Source organism: Bombina bombina, chromosome 1 (assembly GCF_027579735.1).
Source record: "Bombina bombina isolate aBomBom1 chromosome 1, aBomBom1.pri, whole genome shotgun sequence".
In the NCBI taxonomy this organism is placed as follows: Eukaryota; Metazoa; Chordata; class Amphibia; order Anura; family Bombinatoridae; genus Bombina; species Bombina bombina.
Window position 1 is genome coordinate 1,506,261,618 of NC_069499.1, and position 21,119 is coordinate 1,506,282,736.

The window sequence follows — 21,119 nt, forward strand, 5'->3', positions numbered from 1 at the left end:
AAAAAAAAAAAAACAAAACATTTTTTTCTACAAACTGGGTACTGGCAGATAGCTGCCAGTACCCAAGATGGCCCCCAAAAAGTCAGAGGGGGACGGTTAGAGAGGTGTTTGGGGGGGATCAGGGAGGTTGGGGGCTAAGGGGGATCCTACACAGCAGCATATATATGCTATATTTAAAAAAAAAAAAAAAAAAAAGATTCCCTTTATTTTTGTACTGGCAGACTTTCTGCCAGTACTTAAGATGGCGGGGACAATTGTGGGGTGGGGGAGGGAAGGGAGCTGTTTGGGAGGGATCAGGGGGTGGGATGTGTCTAGTGGGAGGCTGATCTCTACACTAAAGCTAAAATTAACCCTGCAAGCTCCCTACAAGCTCCCTAATTAACCCCTTCACTGCTGGGCATAATACACGTGTGTTGCACAGCGGCATTTAGCGACCTTCTAATTACCAAACAGCAACGCCAAAGCCATATATATCTGCTATTTCTGAACAAAGGGGATCCCAGAGAAGCATTTACAGCCATTTGTGCCATAATTGCACAAGCTGCTTGTAAATGATTTCAGTGAGAAACCTAAAATTGGGAAAATTTAACGTTTTTTTTAATTTGATCGCATCTGGCGGTGAAATGGTGGCATGAAATATACCAAAATGGGCCTAGATCAATACTTTGGGTTGTCTACTACACTACACTAAAGCTAAAATTAACCCTAGAAGCTCCCTACATGCTCCCTAATTAACCCCTTCACTGCGGGGCATAATACACGTGTGGTGCGCAGTGGCATTTAGCTCCCTTCTAATTACCAAAAAGCAATACATGTCTGCTATTTCTGAACAAAGGGGATCCCAGAGAAGCATTTACACCCATTTGTGCCATAATTGCACAAGTTGTTTGTAAATAATTTCAGTGAGAAACCTAAAGTTTGTGAACAAAATTGTGAAAAAGTGAACAATTTTTTTTATTTGATTGCATTTGGCAGTGAAATGGTGGCATGAAATATACCAAAATGGGTCTAGATTAATGCTTTGGGATGTCTTCTAAATATAAATATATACATGTCAAGGGATATTCAGGGATTCCTGAAAGATATTAGTGTTCCAATGTACTTAGCGCTAATTTTGAAAAAAAGTGGTTTGGAAATAGTAAAATGCTACTTGTACTTATTGCCCTATAACTTGCAAAAAAAGCAAAGAACATGTAAACATTGGGTATTTCTAAACTCAGGACAAAATTTAGAAACTAATTAGCATGCTTGTTTTTTTGGTGGTTGTAGATGTGTAACAGATTTTGGGGGTCAAAGTTAGAAAAAGTGTTTTTTTTTCCATTTTTTTCTCATATTTTATAATTTTTTTTTAGTAAATTATAAGATATGATGAAAATAATGGAATCTTTAGAAAGTCCATTTAATGGCGAGAAAACGGTGTATAATATGTGTGGGTACAGTAAATGAGTAAGAGGAAAATTACAGCTAAACACAAACACTGCAGAAATGTAAAAATAGCCTTGGTCCCAAACGGACAGAAAATGGAAAAGTGCTGTGGTCATTAAGGGGTTAAACAACATAAATGTTACCAATTTCCAATATCCCTTTTGTTATTGGTAACCAAACTCTAACAGTATATTGTAACCAGGGCTCGCTCTGTATTTATAGTTAGACAGTTATGGGGTTCCTCTGAACGTAACTGCAGAGGAGCTCTTCTTTCAGCTCCAAACTTCTGAGCATTTTATTCTCAGAGTGCACGCTGATAGAAACAGACACTGTCTTTACATGGGTATTTCTATCTGAGCAACCTGAGGGCAACACTGAAAATATGGCAGCGCTAGTTACTTAGCTTCTGAGAACCCTACTTTTATTACCGTCCACTACTATTCTCTCAGAAGATATTAGTAAAGTGCCCCCTCGATTAGGATTTAACTTCAGCCACTTTCACACTCTTCAGGGTCTACTCACGCTACTGACGACACTCAGCGATACATGGAGTTTACCGGGGTCTTGAGAATCCTCTCCTCACTGCCACTACAATGCCGGCTCTTTTCCTGGTCCCGGTGACTTCACCTGCTACACCTTCTCCTAGCCAATACAGATGCGTTTCAGTTATTGAACTAACTTTTATCTGTATGGCCGGTGCGCTCTTTCTGTTTCTTCTCCTCCAGCGGTCTGTCGCCTTACTTCAGGGATAATGCTTTACATCAACACATGCTTACACAGGGGCCGTGGGATTTGCCCATCCCCTGCTAGCATTCCGGCGATCTTTGCTGTTTTCAAATGGGAGGTCACACTTTTTCTGTGAGCTCTTTCCCGGCAAACTCCGCTTTCCTCCTCTTGGTAGCGCGCTGTAGACCCCCTGAGCGCAGAATATCTTGTTACTGCTCAGCCCGGTCACCTTTACACAGTCTCCACCATGTTACAGCGTACTCCTCCGTCTGCTTGATTGCTTGGAGCTGCAGTTGGCGTAAACGGTGCTGTATATCCGTCCAAGCTTAGCCGCCCATAGACACTGTATTGGTGCAGCGCCGCGGCAGATAGTGTGCTTTAGCAACAAAGCCTAATTCTTGCCACTTGTAGACTTCCCACCGTGATCCTTGGATCTCCTACCGGCCCGAGTCTATGCAATCCGGGCAAGGTAGACTTCGGTAGAATGGTAGTTCTTAGCGTCCCATAGACTAGGACAGCGAAGTACACGGTAGCTACCTGCACGCTACCTGCTAACTCCGCCCCAAACGGAAGTCCCCCAAAAGTAAGGTTATTTAATTTCCTATAGCTATTCGAATTAACCAATAGAATGAGAGCTGCTTAAATCCTATTGGCTGATTTGAATAGCCAATAGGATTTTAGCAGCCCTAATTCCTATTGGCTGATTCAGAATTTTCAGCCAATAGGAATGCAAGGGACACCATCTTGAATCACGTCCCTTGCATTGAAGATTCAGTGTACGGCGGAGACCGTATGAAGAGGATGTTCCACGCCGGATGTCTTCAGGATGGCCCCGATCCGCGCCGCCTGGATGAAGATCGAAGAGGCCGCCTGGATGAAGACTTCTGGCCGCATGGATGAGGACTTCGCCGGCTGGTTGAAAATAGAAGATGCCATCTGGATGAAGACTTCTTGCCGCATGAATGAGGACTTCGCCGGCTGGATGGATCCTTCAAGCTGGACTTCAAAAACTGTAAGTGGATCGTCGGGGGTTAGTGATAGGTTTTGTTAAGGGTTTTTTGGGTGGGGTTTTTTTTAGTTTAGGGTCTGGGAAGTAAAAGAGCTAAATGCCCTTTTAAGGGCAATGCCCATACAAATGCCCTTTTCAGTAGATTGCTTTTTTATTTGGGGGGGGTTGGGTGGTGGGTTTTACTGTTTTACTGAGGGGGTGTTTGTATTTTTTTTTTACAGGTAAAAGAACTGATATCTTTGGGGCAATGCCCCACAAAAGGCCCTTTTAAGGGCCATTGGTAGTTTATTGTAGGTTAGGGTTTTTTTATTTTGGATGGGCTTTTTTATTTTGATAAGGCTATTAGATTAGGTGTAATTCTTTTTTATTTTTGATAATTTGTTATTTTTCGTAATTTCGTGTTTGTGTTTTTTTGTAATTTTAGTTTTTTTAATTAGATACTTTTTGTAATTTTTAGAGTAGTGTTAGGATTTTTTATTGGTAGTTTAGTTTTATTTAATTGGCAGTTAGTTTAATTTTAGTTTAATAATTATAATAGTTTTATTGTTAGTTTAAAATTATTTTTTTAAATTTGACAGGTAAGTTTTAATTTAATTTAAGCTAGGGTAATTTTAATATAAAGTTAGGGGGTCGTTAGGTTTAGCGGTTACTAGTTTAAATTAGTTTATTTCGTTGTGGGGGGCTTTCGGTTTAGGGGTTAATAGTTTATTTTAGTATATTTTGTTGTGGGGGCTTGCGGTTTAGGGTTTAATAGGTTTATTATAGCGGCAGTGTGGGCGGACGGCATATTAGGAGTTAATAATATTTAAATAGTGTTTTTGATGGGGGAGGGCAGCGGTTTAGGAGCTAATAACTTTAGTATAGTGGTGACGATGTCAGGGAGTGGCAAAATAGGGGTTAATAAAAAAATTAATGGCAGTGATGTCGGGAGCAGCAGATTAGGGGTTAATAAATTTATTATAGTGTTTGCGATGCAGGAGGGCCTTGGTTTAGGGGTTAATAGGTAGTTTATGGGCGTTAGTGTACTTTGTAGCAGTTTAGTTATGAGTTTTATTTATGCTACAGCTTTGTAACGTAAAACTCATAACTACTGACTTTAGATAGCATAACAAATCTTGTCATTTTAGGCTGTAACGCTCACTTTTTAGCCGTACCGCAAAACTCGTAATACCAGCACTATGGGAATCCCATAAAAAAACATACGGCTAGATTTGGAGTTTTGTCGGTAACGACCCGAAAAACTAACGCCGGCTTTTTTCTGGCCGCACCATAAAAATAACTCTGGTATTGAGAGTCCACATAAAGGCTGCGTTAGGCTCCAAAAAAGGAGCGTAGAGCATTTTTAACGCAGCTTCAACTCTCGATACCAGAGTTGCTTACGCAAGCGGCCAGCCTTAAAAACGTGCTCGTGCACGATTCCCCCATAGAAAACAATGGGGCTGTTTGAGCTGAAAAAAAACCTAACACCTGCAAAAAAGCCGCGTTCAGCTCCTAACGCAGCCCCATTGTTTGCTATGCGGAAACACTTCCTACGTCTGCACCTAACACCCTAACATGTACCCCGAGTCTAAACACCCCTAACCTTACACTTATTAACCCTTAATCTGCCACCCCCACTATCGCTGACCCCTGCATATTATTATTAACCCCTAATCTGCCGCTCCGTAAACCGCCGCTACTTACATTATCCCTATGTACCCCTAATCTGCTGCCCTAACATCGCCAACCCCTATATTATATTTATTAACCCCTAATCTGCCCCCCACAACGTCGCCTCCACCTGCCTACACTTATTAACCCCTAATCTGCCGACCGGACCTGAGCGCTACTATAATAAAGTTATTAACCCCTAATCCGCCTCACTAACCCTATAATAAATAGTATTAACCCCTAATCTGCCCTCCCTAACATCGCCGACACCTAACTTCAATTATTAACCCCTAATCTGCCGACTGGAGCTCACCGCTATTCTAATAAATGTATTAACCCCTAAAGCTAAGTCTAACCCTAACACTAACACCCCCCTAAATTAAATATAATTTTAATCTAACGAAATAAATTAACTCTTATTAAATAAATTATTCCTATTTAAAGCTAAATACTTACCTGTAAAATAAATCCTAATATAGTTACAATATAAATTATAATTATATTATAGCTATTTTAGGATTAATATTTATTTTACAGGTAACTTTGTATTTATTTTAACCAGGTACAATAGCTATTAAATAGTTAAGAACTATTTAATAGCTAAAATAGTTAAAATAATTACAAAATTACCTGTAAAATAAATCCTAACCTAAGTTACAATTAAACCTAACACTACACTATCAATAAATTAATTAAATAAAATACCTATAATTATCTACAATTAAACCTAACACTACACTATCAATAAATAAATTAAATACAATACCTACAAATAACTACAATGAAATAAACTATCTAAAGTACAAAAAATAAAAAAGAACTAAGTTACAAAAAATAAAAAAATATTTACAAACATAAGAAAAATATTACAACAATTTTAAACTAATTACACCTACTCTAAGCCCCCTAATAAAATAACAAAGCCCCCCAAAATAAAAAAATGCCCAACCCTATTCTAAATTACTAAAGTTCAAAGCTCTTTTACCTTACCAGCCCTGAACAGGGCCCTTTGCGGGACATGCCCCAAGAAGTTCAGCTCTTTTGCCTGTAAAAAAAAAACATACAATACCCCCCCCCAACATTACAACCCACCACCCACATACCCCTAATCTAACCCAAACCCCCCTTAAATAAACCTAACACTAAGCCCCTGAAGATCTTCCTACCTTATCTTCACCATACCAGGTTCACCGATCGATCCAGAAGAGCTCCTCCGATGTCCTGATCCAAGCCCAAGCGGGGGGCTGAAGAGGTCCATGATCCGGCTGAAGTCTTCATCCAAGCGGGGCAGAAGAGGTCTTCCATTCGATTGAAGTCTTCATACAAGCGGGATCTTCTATGGTCATCCATCCGGAGCGGAGCGGCAGGATCCTGAAGACCTCCGACGCGGAACATCCATCCTGGCCGACGACTGAACGACGAATGTTCCGATCAGCCAATAGAATGCGAGCTCAATCTGATTGGCTGATTGGATCAGCCAATAGGATTGAACTTGATTCTGATTGGCTGATTCCATCAGCCAATCAGAATATTCCTACCTTAATTCCGATTGGCTAATAGAATCCTATCAGCCAATCGGAATTCGAGGGACGCCATCTTGGATGACGTCCCTTAAAGGAACCGTCATTCTTCAGTTGGACGTCGCCGGAAGAAGATGGGTCCGCGGTGGAGGTCTTCAGGATGGAGCCGGTCGTCATCGGATGAAGATAGAAGATGCCGCTTGGATCAAGATGGTTGCCGGTCCGGATCGCCTCTTCTTCCCGGATAGGATGAAGACTTTGGAGCCTCTTCTGGACCTCTTCAGCCACCGGATGATGGATCGCCAGCCCCCGCTTGGGTTGGATGAAGATTTTGGAGCCAGGACGGATCGGTGATACCTGGGGAGGTGAAGACAAGGTAGGATGATCTTCAGGGGCTTAGTGTTAGTTTTATTTAAGGGGGGTTTGGGTTAGATTAGGGGTATGTGGGTGGTGGGTTGTAATGTTGGGGGGGGGTATTGTATGTTTTTTTTTACAGGCAAAAGAGCTGAACTTCTTGGGGCATGCCCCGCAAAGGGCCCTGTTCAGGGCTGGTAAGGTAAAAGAGCTTTGAACTTTAGTAATTTAGAATAGGGTAGGAGATTTTTTATTTTGGGGGTCTTTGTTATTTTATTAGGGGGCTTAGAGTAGGTGTAATTAGTTTAAAATTGTTGTAATATTTTTCTTATGTTTGTAAATATTTTTTTATTTTTTGTAACTTAGTTCTTTTTTATTTTTTGTACTTTAGTTAGTTTATTTCATTGTAGTTATTTGTATGAATTGTATTTAATTTATTTATTGATAGTGTAGTGTTAGGTTTAATTGTAGGTAATTGTAGGTATTTTATTTAATTAATTTAATGATAGTATAGTGTTAGGTTTAATTGTAACTTAGGTTAGGATTTATTTTACAGGTAATTTTGTAATTATTTTAACTAGGTAACTATTAAATAGTTCTTAACTATTTAATAGCTATTGTACATGGTTAAAATAATTACAAAGTTGCCTGTAAAATAAATATTAATCCTAAAATAGCTATAATATAATTATAATTTATATTGTAGCTATATTAGGATTTATTTTACAGGTAATTTTGTAATTATTTTAACTAGGTAACTATTAAATAGTTGTTAACTATTTAATAGCTATTGTACATGGTTAAAATAATTACAAAGTTGCCTGTAAAATAAATATTAATCCTAAAATAGCTATAATATAATTATAATTTATATTATAGCTATATTAGGATTTATTTTACAGGTAAGTATTTAGCTTTAAATAGGAATAATTTATTTAATAAGAGATAATTAATTTCGTTAGATGTAAATTATATTTAACTTAGGGGGGTGTTAGTGTTAGGGTTAGACTTAGCTTTAGGGGTTAATACATTTATTAGAATAGCGGTGAGCTCCAGTCGGCAGATTAGGGGTTAATAATTGAAGTTAGGTGTCGGCGATGTTAGGGAGGGCAGATTAGGGGTTAATACTATTTATTATAGGGTTAGTGAGGCGGATTAGGGGTTAATAACTTTATTATAGTAGCGGTGCGGTCCGCTCGGCAGATTAGGGGTACATAAGGATAACGTAGGTGGTGGCGCTTTGCGGTCGGCAGATTAGGGGTTAATAAGTGTAGGTAGCTGCCAGCGACGTTGTGGGGGGCAGATTAGGGGTTAATAAATATAATATAGGGGTCGGCGGTTTTAGGGGCAGCAGATTAGGGGTACATAAGTATAACGTAGGTGGCGGTCGGCAGATTAGGGGTTAAAAAAAATTAATAGAGTGTCGGCGATGTGGGGGGACCTCGGTTTAGGGGTACATAGGTAGTTTATGGGTGTTAGTGTACTTTAGAGTACAGTAGTTAAGAGCTTTATAAACCGGCGTTAGCCCAGAAAGCTCTTAACTACTGACTTTTTTCCTGCGGCTGGAGTTTTGTCGTTAGATGTCTAACGCTCACTTCAGACACGACTCTAAATACCGGAGTTAGAAAAATCCCATTGAAAAGATAGGATACGCAATTTACGTAAGGGGATCTGCGGTATGGAAAAGTCACGGCTGAAAAGTGAGCGTTAGACCCTATTTTGAGTGACTCCAAATACCGAAGGTAGCCTAAAACCAGCGTTAGGAGCCTCTAACGCTGGTTTTCACGGCTAACGCCAAACTCCAAATCTAGGCCATAATTTTTACGCGTGCGGAACTGACTTTACGGTACAGGCTAAAAGGTGTGCAGTACACCTATACCGACAACACTTGTAATAGCTGCAGTGCTGTTTTAACGCTGAAAATGCCATATTTTCAGTTTTACAAGAGGCAATGCAAAACTTGTAATCTAGCTGTCAGTGTCTTCTGTAGCTTGGGTATAGTTTTCCCAACAGTAAGGAATGAAGTTGTGGACTCTCCCTGCCTTATGGAAGGAAAACATAATTTATGCTTACCAGATAAATTCCTTTCCTTCCTGGCAGGGAGAGTCCACGACCCCGTAATTTATGTTTTTGATAGGTGGCTCCCTTTTTATTTTTTATCTTCTGGCACCTTTTATACCCTGATGTTTCTCCTACTTTTCCTTGTTCCCTCGGCAGAAAAACTGGGGGATAGGGGAAGTGGGAGGGATATTTAAGCCTTTGGCTGGGGTGTCTTTGCCTCCTCCTGGTGGCCAGGTGTTGTATTTCGCAACAGTAAGTTGTAGACTCTCCCTGCCTTATGGGAAGAGGTCAGGGAAAGGAATTTATCTGGTAAGCATAAATTATGTTTTTAGCTTTAGTGTAGTGTAGTAGACAACCCAAAGTATTGATCTAGGCCCATTTTGGTATATTTCATGCCACCATTTCACCACCAAATGCGATCAAATAAAAAAAAATGTGTTCACGTTTTCACTAACTTTAGGTTTCTCACTGAAATTATTTACAAACAGCTTGTGCAATCATGGCACAAATGGTTGTAAATGCTTCTCTGGGGTCCCCTTTGTTCAGAAATAGCAGACATACATTTCTTTGGCATTGCTTTTTGGTAATTAGAAGGCCGCTAAATGCTGCTGCGCACCACACTTGTATTATACCCAGCAGTTAAGGGGTTAATTAGGTAGCTTGTAGGGTTCATTTTAGTTTTAGTGTAGAGATCAGCCTCCCACCTGACATATCCCACCCCTGATCCCTCCTTGACCCCCCTTAAACAGCTCTCTTCCCTCCCCTACCTCACAATTGTCACCGCCATCTTAAGTACTGGCAGAAAGTCTGCCAGTAGTAAAATAAAATGCTTTTTATATATATATATATATATATATATATAATTTTTTTTAATTGGATTTGTATTTATTCTGCAGTGTTGGATTCCCCATTAGCCCCCAACCTCCCTGTCCCCCTCAAAAAAATAGCTCTTTAACCCTCCCCCTCTACCTATTTGCCGCAATCTTGGGTAAAAAAAGCAACTTTTCTGTAGTGTAGCTGCCCCCCCCCTCAATAGCCCACCCCCTCCCCCTCCCAGATCCCTTTCTTAACATTTATTAACCCCCTTCCCTCTCCCTCCATTCCATTACCTTCAATGTCATTTTATTTTAAAGTATTAGTACGCGCGCTCCCCTGCACGTTCCCAACCACTTGTGCAAACCGGATCAGTAAGTGATCCAGCAATGGGCCGCCCACCCTCCTCCCTGCTATGGCTCCCACCCACCAGTGATTGGCACCATCACTGGCCGATGCAGAGAGGGCCACAGAGTGGCTGTCTGTGCATCGGTGGGTTAAAAAAGGTAGTGCAGTGATGCTCAATATTGAGACATCACTGCAATACCTTGAAAGCGTCTGGAGCGATCACGATCGCTTCCACCGCTTGAAGCCCTGAGGACATACAGGGTACGTCCTTGGTCATTAAAGTGAAGGTTAAGTTTAAGAATAAGAATATGAAATACAGGATTGCTTTTATTAATCTTACCCTAACCTAATCGCTAAGTTTATTTTTTTTTCTAATTAACTTATTTTTAAATCGTTAGCTCCCTACCGTTACTATGTCTAGCTCCTCCCACATACCAGTTCTGGCTTTTCTTGTGTTTGTCCCATCCGCTTTCCTTCTAAAGCGCGTTCACGATGCTCCGTGAAACAGCGCATGCGCCACTCAGCAATTTAACACTCTTCAGCACAAAACGAAAGTGTAGTGCATGCACTTATCCTCAAGTAGGCGGATGACGTAGGGTCAGAATTTCAACTGGCTGAAGTATTGTGTTTTTCCCTGAAGTCAAGTTATGGTTGCATAGATCTGATCCAAAACAATTGTTTCGGAATTCTGTGTATAGGATATAGAATGGTCAGTCTCATTATTTTTTTTAATACTATACAGGGTTTGATATATGCTTTTTATCTGTAATACAAGATGTCTGGGTGTTGTGGAGAGTGGGAATATATTTTAGATACTGGGTGGATATCTTTTTTATTGGAACTGGTAAATCAGAGTGTAATTTGATTGATTTTATTATCGTCATCATTTATTTGTATAGCGCCTCAAAATTCTATAGCGCATCCGCTATCCATAAGCTCGCAAAGCATGAAAAATAACAGCTGTATGAAATTTCACACATTTTCATAATATATTTTTATGACAATTTAATTAAAAAAAAATGTATGCAGTTCAAGTTTATGCTTAAAGGGACAGTTTACTCCAGAATTGTTATTGTTTAAAAAGAAAAATAATCCCTTTATTACCCATTCCCGTTTTGCATAGCAAACATGGCTATATCAATGCACTTTTTATCTCTGTTATTACCTTGTATCTAAGCCTCTGCAGACTGCCCCTTATCTCAGTTCTTTTGAAAGGCTTGCATTTTAGCCAATCTGTGCTGATTTCCTAGGTAACTCCATGGGAGTGAGCACAATGTTATCTTTAGCGCTCACTTGAACTAGCACTGTTAAGCTATAAAAAATGTGAATATGAACTGAGATAAGAGGCGGCCTTCAAGGACTTAGCATATGAGCCTGCCTAAGTTTAGCTTTCAACAAAAAATACCAATAGAACAAAGCAAATTTGATGGTAAAAGTAAATTGGAAAGTTGTTTAAAATTGCATGCCCTATATGAATCATAAAACTTTAATTTTGACTAGACTGTCCCTTTAATTCTCACTTGTTGCGCTAATAGAGTGCAATACGCATTTCGGTTGCTTGAATTGCAGGACACATATCGTTTTGCATTTTGTTTAACATATTGATGCATATTGTAAGCAAATATGCTTGGAAATATGCAGGGTATATGATGTGCTGTTTAGAAGGAAGAAAAAGAAGTTTATAATTTACATTAATTGAAAATACAGTAGAATAAAAACCATACTGTTATATAATCCCAAGAAAAAATACAGGAATACATTGTTGTCTGCTACATCTCAAGGTCGAGTTCACAGATCTATTTTCTATTCAATTTTATTATAATAAAGTATATTTTTTCTGCTCCAGTTATATTATAACTAAACAAATAAGTGAGCTACAATTTTACTTGGATATCAACTTCCTGAATAAGTAATGAAAAAAAAATCAAAATACTGTAAAATTGTTAAAAATTGGTGCTATTTTATAGCAATAGCAATTCAAGCCAATACAATGTTGTTATTTTTTTTATATGCCTTGAAAAGAATTTAAAAAAAACAACCCAAAATTACTCTTTTTATATAAAAACGCAATTTTAAAGAAAAATATATATATATATATATATTTTTATTTAAAAGAAAAATAAATTATAGGAGCACATTATATGAACACATTAAACATTACATGTAACTAAAGCCAAAATTAGTACAGGGTCAAAAAATATAAAATGTAATCTTAATATGTAAAAAAAAAGCTGAATGGTCAAGACATGGAGGTCGATTTATCAAGGCCCAAATGGGGCCGTATACCCCTGTTTCCGAGCGAACTTTCAGGCTAGCTGGAAAGTGGAGTTAAGAAGCAGCGGTCTTAAGACCGCTGCTCCTTAACTTGTACGCCTCCTCTGAGGTGGCAGACATCAATCCGCCCGATCTCATACAATCGGGTTGATTGGCACCCCCTGCTAGCAACCGATTGGCCGCAAATCTGTAGGGGGCGGCATTGTACAAGCATTTCACCAGAACTGTTTGTGCAATGTTAAATGCCGACAGCTTATGCTGTCGGCATTTATCGATGTCTGGTGGACATGATCGCTACAGCGGATCATGTCCGCCAGGCACTTGATAAATCTACCCCATGGTTGTAATTAAAAGGGACTGTGAAGTTAAAATAAAATTTTCATGTTTCAGATACAACATGCAATATTAAACAACTTTAAAATGTACTTTTATTTTCTCGTATCTTTTGTTAAAGAGAATACCTAGATGAGAGCAGCAACACACTACTGAGAGCTAACTTCTGATTTGTAGCTGCACACATATGCCTCTTGTCATTGGCTCACCAGATGTGTTCAGCTAGCTCCCAGTAGTGCATTGCACCTCTTGAGTCTACTCTTTAACAAAAGATACCTAGAGAACAAAGCAAATGTGTTGATTTAAGTAAATTGAAAAGTTGTTTTAAATTGCATGCTCTATCTGAATCATAAACGTTTAATTTTAACTTTACAGTTCCTTTAAATGTCATATTATCTGCTGCACAGATGGACAAAATAAAACAAATTGGTTTAAAACTAATAAAGTTGATTTTGCTGCTAAAAACTTTAGACCAGTTTTCCTTTGCTTTTGATAAACTGATCATTAAAAATTGTTCAATTAATTTGTTTCTGTTTTCTAGGATCCCAGAAACTTTAAGTCAGAAAAGACAGGGCGAGGTCTACTCAAGGAAGGCTGGAGAGAGACGCATCAGCCGATTATGTGCTCCTATAAATTAGTTGCTGTGAAATTTGAGGTGTGGGGACTTCAGACTCGGGTTGAGCAGTTTGTGCATAAGGTCAGTGATGAAGATAAATCACTAATATTTGCTTGCAGTATGGTTGGATATATAATATAAGCATTTAAGTGAATGTCAACTTTCATGATAAAGTGCCCGTTTTTTTAAAAAGTTATTAAAAACAGGGGCACTTTCATTCATGAAAGTTTACTTTGCAGTGGATTTTACAAATGCCTTCTTCTCCTGAAACGCCGAATCGCCGGTCCCCTCGCCTGCTTCTTCCTGCTGTACTTACACAGCAATGACGAAACCGGCTTCCTTCAATCACGCCGTGGCCTCACCAGATGAACGCTCCTGGGGGAAGCCGTGATTGGAGAGAGCCGGTTTCGTCATTGCCCCTGTTTTTAATAGTTTTTTTAAAAACCGGACACTTTATCATGAAAGTTGACTTTAACTTTAAAGGGCCAGGAAACTTTATATTCTTATACACATATAAAACTCTTTATTTAGTAAATGTTACCCATATAATCATAATCCACATACATCAGAAAGTATAATTATGTGATATAATCATACTTTTTTGAATCACTTCTGTGACGTGCAATTGCAGACAGCCTCCAAACATGTCAAGCAAGGCTTTAAATCTTCAATCAAATTAAGCCATATATTGAGCTCCTGCATATCAATACATTCCTAAACTTGCTCCTGATCGCACGCACATTAGTTTGATTTGCGCATGCATAATAAGACCGCAAAGTCACTATAAGGGGTTGTTTATTATATAAACACTGTGCACGTTTTAGAAAGGAAAACCGCCATTCAATATTAGTGTCGATATACAGCTGTAAAACGATTACCTAATTGTGAGTATGCGCAGGTCGAGGTAGCAAATCTCGACAAAGTAGCTATTTTCGACAGAACAACGGTCACATGTATAATGATGTTTTCAAGTTAGCATGTTTGGTTAATGGTGATATCAGCAGTGATGTCAGCTGTAATGAACAGCGCATATGCTGGGTACCGCTTGCATCCATGGCAAAGGCATCCAGATAGCCTTCCATGATAGGTAAAGTCTAATGATTATCATGGAGGGCTTGAAAATAATTATAAATTCAAAAGAAAATTGAAAGAAAATTAGAAAAGAGAGTTAATAGAAGTATATTATATTTCTTTTGCATGATGTACCGAGTCCACGGATTCATCCTAACTTGTGGGATATTGTCCTTCCTGACAGGAAGTAGCAAAGAGAGCACCACAGCAGAGCTGTCTATATAGCTCCCCCCTTAACTATACCCCCCAGTCATTCTCTTTGCTGGCTCTAAGCAGGAAGAGTAAAGAGAAGAGGTGTTAAAGAGGCTCTTCAGATGGAGACCCCACTAGATGATATTTTGGACAGAATTAAGGCTCTTAAGTTGGCTAACTCTTTTATTACAGACGCCGCTTTTCATCTTGCTAAATTAGCGGCTAAGAATTCAGGTTTTGCCATTTTAGCGCGTAGAGCGTTATGGCTTAAGTCTTGGTCAGCTGATGTGTCATCTAAATCTAAGCTTTTGTCCATCCCTTTCAAAGGTAAGACCCTATTCGGGCCTGCATTGAAAGAGATCATTTCAGACATTACTGGAGGGAAGGGTCATACCCTCCCTCAGGATAAGTCAAATAAGACAAGGACCAAACAAAATAATTTTCGTTCCTTTCGAAACTTCAAGAGTGTTCCCTCTACCTCTTCCCCTGCTGCAAAGCAAGAGGGGAACTTTGCTCAATCCAAGCCAACCTGGAGACCTAATCATGCTTGGAACAAGGGTAAACAGGCCAAAAAGCCTGCTGCTGCCACTAAGTCAGCATGAAGGGATAGCCCCCGATCCGGGACCGGATCTAGTAGGGGGCAGACTCTCTCTCTTTGCTCAGGCCTGGATAAGAGACGTTCAGGATTCCTGGGCAGTAGAAATTGTAACCATGGGATACCTTCTAGATTTCAAGGATTCCCCTCCAAGGGGGAGGTTCCATCTTTCTCAATTATCTGTAAACCCGACAAAAAGAGAGGCGTTCTTACGCTGTGTAGAAGACCTTTTTACCATGGGAGTGATCTGCCCAGTTCCAAAAGCAGAACAGGGCTAGGGGTTCTACTCCAATCTGTTTATAGTTCCCAAAAAGGAGGGAACCTTCAGACCAATTCTGGATCTCAAGATCCTAAACCAATTCCTAAGAGTTCCATCTTTCAAGATGGAGACCATTCGGACTATCTTACCATTGATCCAGGAGGGTCAATATATGACCACCGTGGACTTAAAGGATGCGTATCTGCACATTCCTATCCACAAAGATCATCACTAGTTCCTCAGGTTCGCCTTTCTGGACAAGCATTATCAGTTTGTGGCTCTCCTTTTCGGGTTGGCCACGGTGCCGCGAATCTTCACAAAGGTGCTAGGGTCCCTTCTGGTGGTTCTAAGGCCACAGGGCATAGCAATGGCGCCTTATCTAGACAACATTCTAATTCAAGCGTCGTCCTTCCAACTAGCCAAGTCTCACACGGACTTAGTGTTGGCCTTTCTAAGGTCTCACTGGTGCAAAGTTAACGTAAAAAAGAGTTCTCTTTTCCCCCTCACAAGAGTTTCATTTCTAGGGACTCTGATAGACTCGGTAGACATGAAAATATTTCTGATGGAGGTCAGGAGATCAAAGATTTTGTCCACCTGCCGAGCTCTTCATTCCATTCCTCGGCCGTCAGTGGCTCAGTGTATGGAGGTAATCGGACTAATGGTAGCGGCAATGGACATAGTTCCGTTTGCTCGCTTGCACCTCAGACCACTGCAACTATGCATGCTCAATCAGTGGAATGGGGATTTTGTGGATTTATCTCCTCAGATAAATCTGGATCAAGAGACCAGAGACTCTCTTCTTTGGTGGTTGTCACAGGATCATCTGTCCCAGGGAATGTGTTTCCGCAGGCCAGAATGGGTTATAGTGACGACAGACACCAGTCTTCTGGGCTGGGGTGCAGTCTGGAATTCCCTGAAAGCTCAGGGTTTGTGGACTCGGGAGGAGGCTCTCCTACCGATAAATATTCTGAAATTAAGAGTGATATTTAATGCTGTCCAGGCATGGCCTCAGCTGGCTTCGGCCAGATTCATCAGGTTTCAGTCGGACAACATCACGACTGTGGCTTATATCAATCATCAGGGCGGAACAAAGAGTTCCTTAGCGATGATAGAGGTCTCAAGGATAATCCAATGGGCAGAGACTCACTCTTGTCATCTGTCAGCGATCTATATCCCAGGTGTAGAGAACTGGGAGGCAGATTTTCTAAGTCGTCAGACTTTTCATCCAGGGGAGTGGGAACTCCATCCGGAGGTGTTTGCTCAGCTGGTTCGGCTATGGGGCACACCAGAGTTGGATCTGATGGCGTCTTGTCAGAACGCCAAACTTCCTCGTTACGGCTCCAGGTCAAGGGATCCTCAGGCTGTACTGATAGATGCTCTAGAAGTACCCTGGTCATTCAACCTGGCTTATGTGTTTCACCTTTCCCTCTCCTTCCACGTCTGATTGCCAGAATCAAACAGGAGAGAGCATCAGTGATTTTGATAGCGCCTGCGTGGCCACGCAGGACTTGGTATGCAGACCTGGTGGACATGTCATCCCTTCCACCATGGTCTCTGTCATTGAGACAGGACCTTCTGATTCAAGATCCATTCTAGCATCCAAATCTAATTTCTCTGCAACTGACTGCTTGGAGATTGAACGCTTGATTCTATCAAAGCGGGGTTTCTCTGAGTCAGTCATAAATACCTTGATTCAGGCTCGAAAGCCTGTTACCAGGAAAATTTATCATAAGATATGGCGTAAATATCTTTTTTGGTGAGAATCCAAAGGCTTCTCCTGGGGTAAAATCAGGATTCCAAGGATTTTGTCTTTTCTCCAAGAGGGATTGGAGAAAGGATTATCAGCTAGTTCCCTAAAGGGACAGATATCTGCTCTGTCTATTTTGTTGCACAAGCGACTGGCAGATGTTCCAGACGTTCAGGCTTTTTGTCAGGCTTTAGTTAGAATTAAGCCTGTGTTTAAACCTATTGCTCCGCCATGGAGTCTAAATTTAGTTCTTAGAGTTCTTCAGGGGGTTCCGTTTGAACCCATGCATTCCATAGATATTAAGCTTTTATCTTGGAAAGTTTTGTTCCTAGTTGTTATCTCTTCAGCTCGAAGAGTTTCTGAACTATCTGCATTACAATGTGACTCTCCTTATCTTGTGTTCCATGCTGATAAGGTGGGTTTGCATACCAAGCCTGGGTTCCTACCTAAGGTTGTTACTAACAGGAATATCAATCAAGAAATTGTTGTTCCTTCTCTGTGTCCTAATCCTTCTTGTAAGAAGGAACGTCTGTTGCACAACTTGGATGTGGTTCGTGCTTTGAAATTTTATTTGCAGGCAACCAAAGATTTTCATCAAACATCTTCTTTGTTTGTTGTCTATTCTGGAAAGCGTAGGGGTTAAAAGGCTATGGCAACTTCTCTTTCCTTTTGGCTGAAAAGCATCATCTGTTTGGCTTATGAGACTGCTGGACAGCAGCCTCCTGAAAGGATTACAGCTCATTCTACTAGAGCGGTAGCTTCCACATGGGCTTTTAAAAATGATGCTTCTGTTGAACAGATTTGTAAAGCTACGATTTGGTCATCGCTTCATACCTTTTCAAAATTTTATAAATTTGATACTTTTGCTTCTTTGGAGGCTATTTTTGGGAGAAAGGTTTTGCAAGCAGTGGTGCCTTCCGTTTAGGTTCCTGTCTTGTCCCTCCCTTCATCCATGTCCTAAAGCTTTGGTATTGGTATCCCACAAGTTAGGATGAATCCGTGGACTCGGTACATCATGCAAAAGAAAACAAAATGTATGTTTACCTGATAAATTTCTTTCTTTTGCGATGTACCGAGTCCATGGCCCGTCCTGTCTATTCAAGACAGATAGTATTTTTTTATGTAAACTTCAGTCACCTCTGCACCTTATAGTTTCTCCTTTTCTTCCTTGGCCTTCGGTCGAATGACTGGGGGTGGAGTTAAGGGGGGAGCTATATAGACAGCTCTGCTGTGGTGCTCCCTTTGCTACTTCCTGTCAGGAAGGACAATATCCAACAAGTTAGGATGAATCCGTGGACTCGGTACATCGCAAAAGAAAGAAATTTATCAGGTAAGCATACATTTTGTTTCCTATTATTAAAGGGATAGGAAACCCCAAAATTTTCTTTCATGATTTGGATAGAAAATCCAATCAGCAAGCGCTACCCAGGTGCTGAACCTAAAATGGGCCGGCTACTAAGCTTTTATTTCTGCTTTTTTCCAAATAAAGATACCAAGCGAAAGAAGAAAAAATTGATAATAGGAGTAAATTAGAAAGTTGCTTAAAATTACATGCTTTATCTGAATCATAAAAGAAAAAACATGGGGTTAGTATCTCTTTAACATATGTACGTAACACAAAAATATGTCAACAGTTTCTAATTCTAAATTCCCTTGATAGATTATAGAAAAGCCAATTATACTAAGAGACTTATTGGGGCAGCACATGTGTGCTCTAATTTAGTACATTTTCTCTAATTCTTCCAGACAGTAACTAGTGCAGGAGGGGTTACTAAATAAATAAACTGTTATGATGTTCAAAGAAGATAATTCTTTTATATTTTGTACTTTTAAAATGGCCTTGTCTATCAATATAATTTTCACACTATCTTCTTCTTGGTTTTTTTTTCTGCAAAAGATTATTAGTAACCCATGGAGACTTACAGTCCAAAGTTCCAGGAAAAACAATCAAGAAAATAAATACATGTATGGTCATGCAGTAGTAGAATCTGGTCAATGAGAGTTCAAATCAGTTCTTAGTCCCACTAATCAAAGCAGATGACTGCAATCACATCATCTCGGAGAAAACTGTACTGAAATATTAATAATCATGAAAAAATAGAACGTTTTCATTTTGAATTGAAACATTCTACCAATGTATTTGTTACATACCTCCTACTAATGCTCATTAACATGCTATTTTTTCACACCTGCTCACATTTAAAGATTACATGATACACAAATGTTGAAGCACTTGAAAGTAATGCAGCATGGCTGTAAGAAGGTGATTCAAAATTATCACCTGAACATCTCTGTGTAAAAAAAGATATTTTACCTCAAAATGTCTTCAGTAGCCACATCCCATTGTAAAGGTCTGCATCTGGTATGTGCAACACAGTTACTTTATTTGCCTCCTCAGTTTAAAAAAGTTTACTATGAAATCTCGTGAGATCACAGTAAAGCAAAGTGTGACATCAGCACTAAAGAAGCTGGTTGGTAGTTGTTTTTTCCCCTTCAACCTGCAGCTGACAGTGGCTAAAAAATAACTGTTCACAGAACACTTACTATTGTGAGCTAAAGACATTTCAAAGTAAAATATCTTCCTTTTTACACAGAATTTTGCAGTTATGCAGCATAATTTTCAAGTGATTTAGCATATGGGTATTAAGTCCCTTTAAGTACTACTAGAAGTCCTCCTACTATTGCTCATTAGCATGCTAATTTTTTTTTTATACCTGCTCACATTTAAAGGTACATGATATCCAAATGTGGAAACACTTGAAAGTGATGCAGCATGGCTGTAAGAAGGTGCCACATGAGAGATTAATGCACAAAATTAAGGGACTTGGAATAGCTGAAAATGTTAGCTCATGGATAAATAACTGGATAAAAGATAGGGAACAACGAGTAGTAGTAAATGGATCATACTCAGATTGGACAAAGGTAATCAGTGGAGTCCCCCAGGGATCAGTACTGGGCCCTGTTCATTTTAATATTTTTATAAATGACTTGGAGCATGGATTAAATAGCGACATCTCTATTTTTGCAGATGATACTAAGTTAAAGGGACAGTTTACCCAAAATGTGAAACAATTTTAAATATAACAGCATGAAAAGTTAAACATAGTAGTGCTGAATAATGTTTTGGAATCGTTGCCTGCTTTAATAAATAATTTTTTGAAATCTTCGTTTCTTAAGTACTAACCTAAGCCCATCATATTATTTTGTGGCCAAGCGGCCAGTTCGACTTTGCTCTTTTTTTATCATCTAGAAGGAATGTAGGGACACATACTGGAGTTTTTTTTTTAATAATACTATATAAAGCTGGCATTGATTAAATGGTTATCACAGAGTAACTGCTGGTGTTGTAGTTGTGAGGAGGTATTCTATACCATTAATAACACGTTAACCTCATCATATGGAGATGCTAAGCACAGTTGTCAGGTATCACAATTTTGCGAGTAGATATGTGCATATATTCAGCGTTCATTAATCGTTAGATAAACAAAACTAGTACCAAATATTGCTGTGGTCTGGGCATTCGGCTCTTTCTGCTGCCAGATTCATTAGGAAAGAAGTGCAATACAAGAATATCTGTGCAAATCTGAATATCTGTGGTTGCACTTCTTTCTTAATAAATACCGCGGCAGAAAGAGCCGAATGCCACAGACCAAAGCAATATTCAGTATTTGTTTATCTAATGATTAATGAATGCTGAATATATGTGATAACGCGACCGCAACATTGAGCACTCACTAATGGCAAGTCGGGCGCGCGTGAAGTGTTTTGCATGCATCTAATTAATTACGCAAATGGGATTGGTCAGGGGGCGGGATGAGAACACACTGTTGCCCATCCCTTTTACCCGGGCGTTCCGGGATCATCGAGAACAGCATCTCAGAAATAAAGTCAAAAGGTATAAAAATTTATTTTGACATATACAATTTAATTATCTATTGCTCTATATACATTTTGCAAATCGTGTTTCTGCTGCAAGATCATCAGCCTAACTTGAGTAAACTGGTCCTTTAAGTAAGGTCCTTAGGTCAGCGCAGGATGAACTTTCGTTACAAAAGGACCTCCAAAATTTAGAAGTATGGGCAGGTAAATGGAAAATGAGATTTAATATGGGAAAATGCAAGGTTCT

The 21,119-nt window shown here is 39.5% G+C and overlaps 1 protein-coding gene across 1 annotated transcript in view; it reads left to right on the plus strand.

Annotated features, from left to right (window-relative positions):
• PITPNC1 (phosphatidylinositol transfer protein cytoplasmic 1) overlaps nucleotides 1–21,119 on the plus strand; it is a 674,601-nt gene that overhangs the window by 626,249 nt on the left and 27,233 nt on the right. The window contains exon 7 of the mRNA XM_053707933.1: nucleotides 13,055–13,210. Coding sequence (XP_053563908.1) covers nucleotides 13,055–13,210 — 156 coding nt within the window. The remainder of the gene's footprint in view (nucleotides 1–13,054; nucleotides 13,211–21,119) is intronic.